General features: G+C 46.4%; 1 protein-coding gene across 1 annotated transcript in view; it reads right to left on the bottom strand.

Annotated features, from left to right (window-relative positions):
* Positions 1-11,541, bottom strand: part of LOC140392299 (myoferlin-like) — a 309,204-nt gene that overhangs the window by 212,070 nt on the left and 85,593 nt on the right. The window contains exons 4-5 of the mRNA XM_072477615.1: positions 4,644-4,749; positions 1,637-1,727 (exon numbers count right to left, since the gene is read on the bottom strand). Coding sequence (XP_072333716.1) covers positions 1,637-1,727; positions 4,644-4,749 — 197 coding nt within the window. The remainder of the gene's footprint in view (positions 1-1,636; positions 1,728-4,643; positions 4,750-11,541) is intronic.

Genomic DNA, 11,541 nt, shown 5'->3' with positions numbered 1-11,541 from the left:
TAACGAACATGACCACATATTGAAATTGAATCGGAGTCACTTAAAATGAAAAAACAGTTGTGATATCGACACCCGAGCCCTGGGACACCCCCTCCATTATTTACCCCTTCTTCCCCTCCCCATGCCCACCCGGTGATGAATATATGTGATTCTCCATTCATCAACTAGTTGGTTATTTATTCACTGGATTTATCCTGAATCATCAGACTGTTGAGGCTGGACGCTTCATCGGCGGGATTCTCCGTTTCGCCGGCAGCACAGTCACACCCATGGATTTCCTGATGGCGTGGGGGTGCCCACAATGGGAAACCCCATCGACCCGCTGCTGGGACGGAGAATCCTGCTGCCGGCGGGGGCGCTCAGCACCAGAAAACGGGTACGGCAGGATGGAGTTTGACAAGGTGTGGGCGGTTGACAAAGACTTCCAAACACCTTACTTCTTCCAGGTCATCAAGGAAGCTGGTCAGGCACAAGGGTCCTCTTTTGAGGATAACTTGACAGCAAAGAAAAAACTACTTTCAAAAGCATGGAACAGAAAGACGAGCGAGTCTATAATTCCAGGATCGGTATTATCCCTCTTTTTTTAATGTGGGTACGACATTGGATCACTTCCCCTGCTGTCATCTCCACAATATCTGGCAACTCCCTCTTATCATGTACAGTGCCTCACACATTTCCACCCAACTTTATTTCGACACAAGTTACACAACAGCATTTAAATACAATTAGCCGTGCCTTAACCCAACATACAGTAACAATAGTCTGGAATTTGGCACAGTGCTCACCTGTTATTCTATTGTCGCATACATGTAATCTATTGGAAGGTAATTTAGACAAAGCTGAACTATTCTTGAATGGAAAACCTACCCACTTTTCAAAAAGCAAAAAGTTACTTCAAAAATTTAGATAAGAAAAGAGAGAAGAACTTAACTATAAGCCCTGTGGCTAAAAATGTAAATTTCCCGGTTATCTAATTCAACATTGAAGTCTCTATCTCAAAAGCAAATGGTCTGCCTTTGTTACATCAAAACTGCCATTACAAGCTAAGCATATTGATGCACAAGCATATGTAGTGTTACTTGCGTGGTCGATAACACGTGTTACTCAATCCTTGGCTGATGGGGAGGTCCTCTTAATCTTGTTGAAGACTCAAACTCATCCAGTAACAAAAGGTTTATTGAGTAACTATAACTATTAATGTGTGAGTTCTTCACCTTAACATGGGAATTAGGAATGGGATAACAAGATTTAACAATTGTAACTAAATGTAACTCCACTAACTATCTGTGATTCTGATGTTTCCCTGTTCACAGCACACCCGAGAGAGAGAGAGAGAGAGAGAGAGAGAGAGAGAGAGAGAGAGAGAGAGAGAGAGAGAGAGAGAGAGAGAGAGCCCGTGTGGCTGCCCTTTATTCCCCTGTTGGTCCAGCCCTCTGGTGATCAAGTGGTGCTGCTATCTGCCCATTAACCCCTTAACCCCTTGTGTGCATGCACCTACAAAGATCACCACAGCATACACTGGCCTTTCCTACTGCCTTTGAAGCTCAGAATACCATCAGAAAGGTACATATGCAGCAGGTAATGCATCAGATAATGAATCACAAAATGGCACGATTAGTAACCTGTGAAAACTTACCTCCTCCAGCATCCTGCGCACCTAGATCAGATGGATTCGGTGGTCCAGCCCCAGCAGGTGGTTCGTAAGTAGCCAATAGATTTATGCTCGCCTGAAAAAAACATTTCACCCAAGATAAGATTTGCATCATCAGAAAGAGGTCTTAAAATGCCAAGATGCTGAAACCCATTTCCCTTTACTGGAAAGGATTACATCATCACACTATGAAAATAGTTCTAGTGTTTAATAGTAAGATGGTTGCCAGGGAGGAAGCAGGAAACACGATAGCATTTGAATACAACAGAACAGAAGCAGACCCTCTCGTCCTTTCCACCATTCATCATGGCTCATCTATACCGTAGTTCAATGTATCCACACTTTTTTGGGTGGGTTCGGCAAGTTTTTTGGGGGCTGGTAGGCAAGAACATAAAAGGGCCATGGAACCAGTTCTGAAATCTGATCAGGTTAGATCAGCCTTGAGGATGCCACGGTGGCCTAGTGGTTAGCACTGCTGCCTCGCGGCACCGAAGGCCCGGGTTCGATCCCGGCTCCGGGTCACTATCCGTGTGGAGTTTGCACACTCTCCAAAAGATGTGCAGGGTAGGGGAATTGGCCATGCTAAATTGCCTCTTAATTGGGAAAAAAAAATGAATTTTGGTACTTTAATTTGGGGAGTTACCAATGATGTGAAGTGCTTCTGATTTCTTCTTCCCCCCCCCCCTCCCCCCCGCCCGCCCCGAATAGCCTAGATCCAATTATAAAGGCTCTGTCCCCTTATTCTGGATGAATCAGTTTATCCATTATGTACTAATCGGATCCTCAAATCATTTTAAACACTTAGACTCGTCAGAAGTCAAGAAAACTTTTATGTTCAACAGAATACAAGCAGGAGCCTGTGCAATCGGACCTCTCAATTTAAGCTTTGATCATTCTGGTAAATTTGTACCACCCACATTCCTTCAAAGGCTAATAGAGCCTTCCTGAGTTGCAATGGGCACACCTGAACAGACTACTGGAGACATGGTCAAATTGTAGCCCAACTTCCATCCTTTGGTATACCCGCCCCCTTGAAATGGAGGCCAACATTCCATTAGCCTTTTAAATACTCGTCCACTAATGCTTAGTGATTTATGTCCAAGGACATGGATTTTATGCCTCTTTACAGTTCCTTGCTATCACCATTTAGAAAATATTCTAATCTATCCTTGGTCCAAAATAGATGATCTCACATTACCCCACACTGAACCAGAAAATGTCAAAAAATCAGCTTAAAAGACGAGACATAGTCAAGCTGCAGGCTCTAGATTAAGGAGTGCTGATAAATTCCAGGGTGCAAAGTATTTATTTCTGAAGACAGGCACAAGTCAAGATATGCCAGGTTGTGAAAATCATGTAGTCAAATGCACGTTAAGCATTTCCTTGCCGGAATTAGAAAATGTTTACTTTGCATCCACATTTTGAAAATGTTACAATATTGGATGTATTGCCTGAAAAACCTCAGCATCAACATTTATTATAAATTCCACAACATTTATTATAAATTCCAATAACCACATTTATAATGGACACAGACAGGTCTTGCTGCAATTACCTCCTCCCATCAGTAGCTCAGTTGGGCACTACACATCTGGTTTCACTGTTTTCAAGATTCTCTGCTCCAGTCAACTGGACTTCTCTTTCCAATTTGCCTCAAGGCAAATTCCCTCTTTCCATATCTAGGTTTGGACCAAATTGTGTTTGCAAGCTGTGGTGATATGCATCACTGTATATACACAAGTGGAGATGCCGGCGTTGGACTGGGGTGAGCACAGTACGAAGTCACCTGAGGAAGGAGCAGCGCTCCGAAAGCTAGTGACATCGAAACAAACCTGTTGGACTTTAACCTGGTGTTGTAAGACTTCGTACTATACACAAGTGGTTCATGTAAATACATTACAACTAAATTTCATAGTCTGGAGCTTCCTTTGTCAAAGCATACATCAAGGAAGCAGCTTATGCTACACAAAGCAGCATAATACAACACAAGATTTTCGTTCAGGTTTATGCTGCCTTAAATTACATATACTTGGGTGTTCAGGCAAACAATTAAAGTGCAGTGCATTAACATTTGTTTTATGTGCAATATTTGATCCTGATGCAATGCAGCTGTGAAAGGGTGGTGTTACAACACTGCAAGCACAAGTGCTGTGCCCAAGGTGGTTGAACTCAATTAAATGGTTGCAGTAACATGTGTGGGATGTTTTAATTCCCACTTCAGGTGAAATGATTCAAAAAGGATCACAGTCCTGCTGCACTGTACAGTTTCTCGGTTGTTACCATGAACCAGTGACTTTTTAAAAACAGCCTTTCACTAACCCAGGCATTCCCATTCTTGGTAAACATGTGTTTAGATTTTGAAACTGAGCAGGGTATGAAGCTACACACAATCAAAACAACACTTGGGTATCTTTAGCAAGCTTTTTTTTTTGCATTAATGTTCATTCATCCAGATCTTGGGAGTGTCTGTACCAAGATCATTAAAAATAAATTACATCACTTACTTATTCGTCTCAATGGTTCCCGGTTTGTGAATAGGACTAACACCAGCAAGATGTTAACTGCAATGCCTCATACATGCTGCAGGACTGAATAATTATTTGATTTTGCCAAGTTTATAAGTTTTGGATTAAAAGAGCAGAATTATAGCCTATAGTCAAGTTGATATTGCTGTCTCAGACAATATTAGAGTCACAGGCATGACTATCTAGCCTCATACAGATCAGGGGTAAATAATTATGGAAAAGCTTTTGGTTTTGCTGATGAGAATTTGGAATTTTGTCTGCTGAACCTACATTCTATTGTCATGGTACACAATCACAATTTGGCAGCATGTCTTAGCATTTCCTTATGTGCAAGTTAGATCACTCTAGCATTGCACGGAAAAATTGTACACTACACAATGCAGAATGGAGGATAAATCAAATTTCGTGCTTGCCCAATCCCAGGTCCAACACCCACAGGATTGGTTCACAGGTTTAGATTCACTTACCCCAGTTGGCTGTTTCTTTTCACTGAGCAATGCAATATTCTTGAATGGTAATGTTTTCTGGCCACTTACAAGGTCTCTCAAGGAGATTGTTGCTGAACCAAGAAACCTAAAAAAAAAAAGACAACATTGAGACAATACTAGAGGTGTTCAATATTAAAACCTCAGCATATTCCACTTTAAAAAAAGCATGTCAATGATTACGGTATTTAACCATTCACTTACACCATTCAAATAGCATTGTAAAAGAATGTTTTGGGAAGTGCGCATCGCTGACAAGGCCAGAATTTATTTCCCATCTGCAATTGCCTTGGGAACGTGGTGGTGATGGAGTCTCCTTTAATAGCACAGTGGATGCACTTTCACAACTTGAGCAGCAAGAGTTCAGAGAGGGTTCCAGGATTCTGTCCCAGTGGTAGTGCAGGAACAGAAATATATTTGCAATCAGAATGTGTCATGACTTGGAGGGGATTTGCAGGAGGCGGTGTTTCAAGTGCCCGGTCCTTCTTGGTGGTTGTAGTCACCGACGTAGGAGGAGGTAGTGGTTGCCAGATCTAAGGCATTGTCAAAGGGAAATTTGGCAAGTAGCTGTAGTGTATCTTTTAGATGGCACACACTGCTGCCATGGTCTGTTGGCGATGGTTGGAGCGAGTGAATGAATGGTTAAGGTTGTGGATGGGGTACCATTCAAGCAGGCTCCTTAGACCTGGATGGTGTCAAGCTTTTTAAATGCTGTTGAAGTAGCAGTGTGTATTTCATCACACTCGTGTCTTGCAGATGGTGGACAGGCTTTGTGGAGTCAGAAGGTGATTTACTCGCTGCACAATTCCCAGCCTCTGACCTGCTCTTGTAGCCACTGCATTTATATGGGTAGTCCAGTTTCTAGTCATTGATTAGTCCCAGCATGTTGTTGGTGGGGGATTCTGTGATGGCAATGCCACTAAACATAAGGAGACATAGTTAGATTATGTCCAAAGAAAGTGTTTGGCGAAGACAAAAGTGGTTCATTCCAGGCAGAGTGGATAAATGATTACTTGCGTCTGTTTTCACTCAGATACTGGTAATCTCCCAATGTAGAGATCCAAGGGACTAGAGAAAAAGTGGAGTTGAAGGGAATTGGTATAAGAAAGGAGATTGTATTAGAGAAATTAGTGGGTCTGAAAGAGAAGTCCCCAGGAACTAATATTATGCGTCCTAATACATCTCCCACATCAGTGTGCAACCTCGGCAGGTCTGACACACTGAATATGGCCTCTAGGGGATCAGGCTCCAAATCCATTTGCAGAACCTCAGACAAGATGCAGAAAATGACCCACAAAATGTCTCCAGCTTCGGACAGGACCAGAACTTGTGAACATGATTAGCTGGACCCCTCCTACACCACTCGCAGCTGTCCTCCACCTCCTCAAACAACCAGCTCATCCTCGCTTTTGTTAAGCGCGCCTTGTACACCACTTTTAGTTGAGTTAACCCTAGAAATAGGGAGATGGATACCTGCCCCATCGTCTCCGGTAATACTCCCCAACCATCACATCCTCAAACATCTCTACTACCACCGGGAACCCATCCAGCTCCTGACTGCATCTTCCCTTTCGCTGCCTGCACTTCTTCCACCCCTATTGCTTCTTCCAACCACGCCTTCTCGTCCGTCCGTCCTCCCCCCCCCCCCCCCCCCCCCCTCGTCCGTCCGTCCTCCCCCCACCCCCCCCCCCCCCCAACCGGGTCCGGGCACTCCAGAAATTCCCTCATCCTCTGGCCGCTCAAACATCCACAAATCCCTATATAAAAATGTTGGCAAATGCCTTATTCACCTGCTCCAGTGGCACTACCAACCCACCCGGCACACCCCTAATCCGCACAAACTCTCGTTGCCACCTGCCGACGACCTGCAAGCAACCGACAGACCTCTCCATTTCACAAGACGACCCCCCCCCCCCCCCTCCTCTCTCTCTCTTCTTCCCCCCCCCCCTCCTCTCTCTCTCTTCTTCCCCCCCCCCCTCTCTCTCTCTTCTTCCCCCCCCCCCCCCCAGCTGCTGGACTGCCCTCCCCTTGGATAGAAGATCAAACTTTGCCTGCACTTCCTCACCAAAAGCCCCAGCTCCTCCGCACATCCCCAACCTACCTCCAAAATCTCCTCTATCAACTGATGCCATCCCTCCTGCGCCTCCCTATCTACCTTAGGTAATTCCATTCAAGGTTATCATTGGAGTAGGTTTAAATAAAATGAAATGAAAATCGCTTGTCACAAGTAGGCTTCAAATGAAGTTACTGTGAAAAGCCCCTAGTCGCCACATTCCAGCGCCTGTTCGGGGAAGCTGGCATGGGAATTGAACCCACGCTGCTGGCCTGCCGTGGTCTGCTTTCCAAGCCAGTGATTTAGCCCTGTGCTAAACCAGCCCCTTTTTTTTTTAAAAAAGCAGAAATTGATAGATTTCTGAGTGACAATACCAAAAAAGGATATGGTGTGTAAAAAGCATTGACGTGTCCAATCAGTCTTGATCGTATTGAATGGTGCATCATGCTCGATGGGCTGAATGGCCTACTCCTGTTCCTATCATCTCTCGTCACAGTGCCATGCAAGTGCTGTCATTTGCCACTCTGCCCAGGCTTTGCTGCTTGCAGGCACAGACTGCTCCAGTAATGAGGAACTGCAAATGGTCAGTGGTGATACGACACCCTGGGCAAGGGCATGGTCAATTCGAGCCCCACAGGCTCTGGAGTCCGAACACAAGTGAATTAACCAATAATTTGTACAAAATTGCCAAAATATTTGGTTCTTGGCTGCTCAATAATTTAGTCACCAGGTTTGTAATTTGAAACACAATTACCATTTATTTATAAAATCTAAAATATGCAGGAATTACAACGGAATAACGACAAGCTAACATAATATGCCCATTTTTAATGTCCCATCCTCTGTCCACACACAAGACAGATAAACGTACAAGGGTGGAAAGGGATGAAAATAATAAACGTTAAGATAGAAAGATAAAAGTCCTTGCTTTTGATGTTGTATCCTTTGCCATAGCCTTTCTTCCCAACACATGGAATGTTTAAAATTGTTGTATAGTAGTCGATGGTCTTCTAGCAGAAACATTCATTCAGTACTCTCAGGCAGTAGGATTTCTCCGGGAGAGACTTTGTAGCCTTAATTAAACTGGTACTTCAAACTCAAAGATCCACCTTTGAGACTACTTCTTTCATAAGACTTTTGGTCTTGCATGAAACCCAGCTCCCAGCCCAAGTTTTAATCTCAATCCCATTGCAGTTTCACTAGAATGACCTCCAACCTTACTGGGGAAAGAGGATCTTACACTGGATTTTTCACAGAGATTTTATCATATTCGAGAGTGAAACTTCAGAGAACCCTCTTCCAGCTTCTGAACAGAAAGTAAAACAGCCTTATTGGGGGGGGGGGGGGGGGGGGGGAAAGAGACATTCCAGAGAAATCAGAGTCAATCATCATGGGCTACCAACATTTTAAGTCAGTTCTTTGGCCACCAGCCAAGTCCATCAATCTGAGCGATTACTGATTTCAGTCAAATCGTTCTGAAATCTGTGGTTTTGAATTAAAGGCAGCACCGCCCTCGGAATTGGCTTGTTTGAATTAAAAGACTGCTTCAGGCAGACTGGGTTTTTTTTACGGTCACTGCTTCTGCTGGAGTTAAAGTACAGGTTCCCTTCAAGATCCATAGGTCCAAGTAGTAATAGTAAAATTAAAAGAAAAGGGAAAACGGGAAACAAACCAGGTTTAAGCAGGTGGATCCTTACAGTGGACATTCCCACTTTTGACCACAGAAGAGTCATTGATAAAACAGTTGAAAATAGCAACTCTGCAGAAATGCCCTCAGCTCGAGATGAATGCCTAACATCCATTTCCCTTTACATAGAAACATAGAACATTACAGCGCAGTGTGCTAGGTAAGACTCCATTGAATTAACTTTGTTCCCAATTTCCTATTGACTTCAATTTTACTCGGTTCCTTGATGCCATGACTTGGGTTGTCCAGGGCAGTCACTCTCACCTCACTTCTAAAATACAGCATTTTGTCCATGTTTGGACCAAGATTGTAACGAGGTTTGGTGCAGGCTGACCCTGGCAGAACCCAAACCGATCAGTGTACAGGTTATTGGCAAATGTTGCACAGCACTATTAACAACCCCTTCCATGACTTCCGGGTGCGGCGATGACCAGCTGAGTCGCACGTTTCGGCAGCTCCCTGTGAAACGGACTTTTGGGCTCTTGATAGGAGCCCCAACAGCAATTCTGACGGCTAAAAACACTGTGCGGTAAACCAGAAGGGAATACCCCCTGGATACGGATGGAAAAAGGAGGAGAGAGTGGCCAGATTGCAGTGGATCCTTTAGAACAGCGGCAAGGAAGGAAAGCAAAAACAAGATGGCGTCGGAAGGTGGCAGTTTAACATGGGGCCCTGAACAACAAGAGTTCTTGAAATGCTGTGTGGAAGAGACCAAAAAGGAAATGAAGAAAGAGCTGTTGGCCCCGATACTACAGGCGATCGAAGGGCTAAAGGAGGAACAAAAGACCCAGGAGCGGGAGCTTCGGGTCGTGAAGGCAAAGGCAGCCGAGAATGAGGACGATATACAGGGCCTGGTGGTGAAGACGGAGACGCAGGAGGCACATCAGAAACGATGTGTGGAAAGGTTGGAGGCACTGGAAAACAACGCAAGGAGGAACAACCTGAGGATTCTTGGTCTTCCTGAAGGTGTGGAGGGAGCGGACGTCGGGGCATATGTGAGCACGATGCTGCACTCGTTAATGGGAGCGGAGGCCCCGGCGGGTCCGTTGGAGGTGGAGGGAGCATACCGAGTGATGGCGCGAGGACCGAGAGCAGGAGAAATTCCCAGAGCCATAGTGGTGAGATTCCTCCGTTTTAAGGATAGAGAAATGGTCCTTAGATGGGCGAAGAAAACTCGGAGCAGTAAATGGGAGAACGCGGTGATCCGCGTTTATCAAGACTGGAGTGCGGAGGTGGCGAGAAGGAGGGCGAGCTTTAATCGGGCCAAGGCGGTGCTTCATAAAAAGATGATAAAATTTGGAATGCTGCAACCAGCAAGACTGTGGGTCACATATCGAGGGAGGCACCACTACTTTGAGACGGCGGATAAAGCGTGGACTTTTATTGTGGAAGAAAAACTGGAATGAGCGGGTTATTAAAAAGAACGTTCGAACAAAGTGGTGGGGCGAATGTGGGGGGCAAAGAGGGGTTTTATGTACTAATCCTGCGATGTGGTAACTTTTCTCTCTCCCACAGGTGGTGATGGGGGGAGGAGGGGAGGTGGAGGAGATGGGGCGTTGGCCATTGGGGGCGGGGCCAAGGGAGAAGCACGGGCTTGGTTCCCGCGCTATGATAATCATGGCGGGAATAGAGAAGCAGGAAGGAGGGGGCGTCGCACGGTGCGAGCCGAGGTCACGGGGGGAAGCCGAGGTCAGCCAGAGTTTGCTGACTTCTGGGAGCAACATGGGGGGAGTAATTACGCTAGCGGGGGATCTAGCGGGGGGGGTGGGAGGGGGGAATTACTGGGTTGCTGCTGCTGGGGAGGGGGGGGGGAGCTGGTATGGGAGAGGATGGGCGGGGGGGCACCGCCTGGGGGAGATACAGCTGCGTGGGAACCAGGTGAGGAGCTGGAAAAAGGTGATGGCTAATCGACAAGGGGGGGGGGTAGGAAGCCCCCCAACTCGGCTGATCACGTGAGAGGGCTGAACGGGCCGATAAAGAGGGCACGGGTACTCGCACACCTTAAGAAACTTAAGGCAGATGTGGTTATGTTACAGGAAACGCACCTGAAACTGATAGACCAGGTTAGGCGACGCAAAGGATGGGTGGGGCAGGTGTTCCATTCGGGGCTAGATGCGAAAAACAGGGGGGTGGCTATATTAGTGGGGAAGCGGGTAATGTTCGAGGCAAAGACTATAGTGGCGGATAACGGGGGCAGATACGTGATGGTGAGTGGCAAACTACAGGGGGAGACGGTGGTTTTGGTAAACGTATATGCCCCGAACTGGGATGATGCCAATTTTATGAGGCGGATGCTAGGACGCATTCCGGACCTAGAGATGGGAAAGCTGATAATGGGGGGAGATTTTAATACGGTGTTGGAACCAGGGCTGGATAGGTCGAAGTCCAGGACTGGAAGGAGGCCGGCAGCAGCCAAGGTACTTAAAGATTTTATGGAGCAGATGGGAGGTGTAGACCCGTGGAGATTTAGCAGACCTAGGAGTAAGGAGTTCTCGTTTTTCTCCTATGTCCATAAAGTCTACTCGCGAATAGACTTTTTTGTGCTGGGTAGGGCATTGATCCCGAAGGTGAGGGGAACGGAGTATACGGCTATAGCCATTTCGGATCACGCTCCACACTGGGTGGACTTGGAGATAGGGGAGGAAACAGGAGGGCGCCCACCCTGGAGAATGGACATGGGACTAATGGCAGATGAGGGGGTGTGTCTAAGGGTGAGGGGGTGCATTGAAAAGTACTTGGAACTCAATGATAATGGGGAGGTCCAGGTGGGAGTGGTCTGGGAGGCGTTGAAGGCGGTGGTTAGAGGGGAGCTGATATCAATAAGGGCACATAAAGGGAAGCAGGAGAGTAAGGAACGGGAGCGGTTGCTGCAAGAACTTTTGAGGGTGGACAGACAATATGCGGAAGCACCGGAGGAGGGACTGTACAGGGAAAGGCAAAGGCTACATGTAGAATTTGACTTGCTGACTACAGGCACTGCAGAGGCACAATGGAGGAAGGCACACGGTGTACAGTACGAATATGGGGAGAAGGCGAGCAGGTTGCTGGCACACCAATTGAGGAAAAGGGGAGCAGCGAGGGAAATAGGGGGAGTGAGGGATGAGGAAGGAGAGATGGAGCGGGGAGCAGAGAGAGTGAAT

This window comes from Scyliorhinus torazame, chromosome 16 (genome assembly GCF_047496885.1).
Source record: "Scyliorhinus torazame isolate Kashiwa2021f chromosome 16, sScyTor2.1, whole genome shotgun sequence".
NCBI lineage: Eukaryota > Metazoa > Chordata > Chondrichthyes > Carcharhiniformes > Scyliorhinidae > Scyliorhinus > Scyliorhinus torazame.
This window is presented reverse-complemented; position numbering and strand designations above follow the sequence as displayed.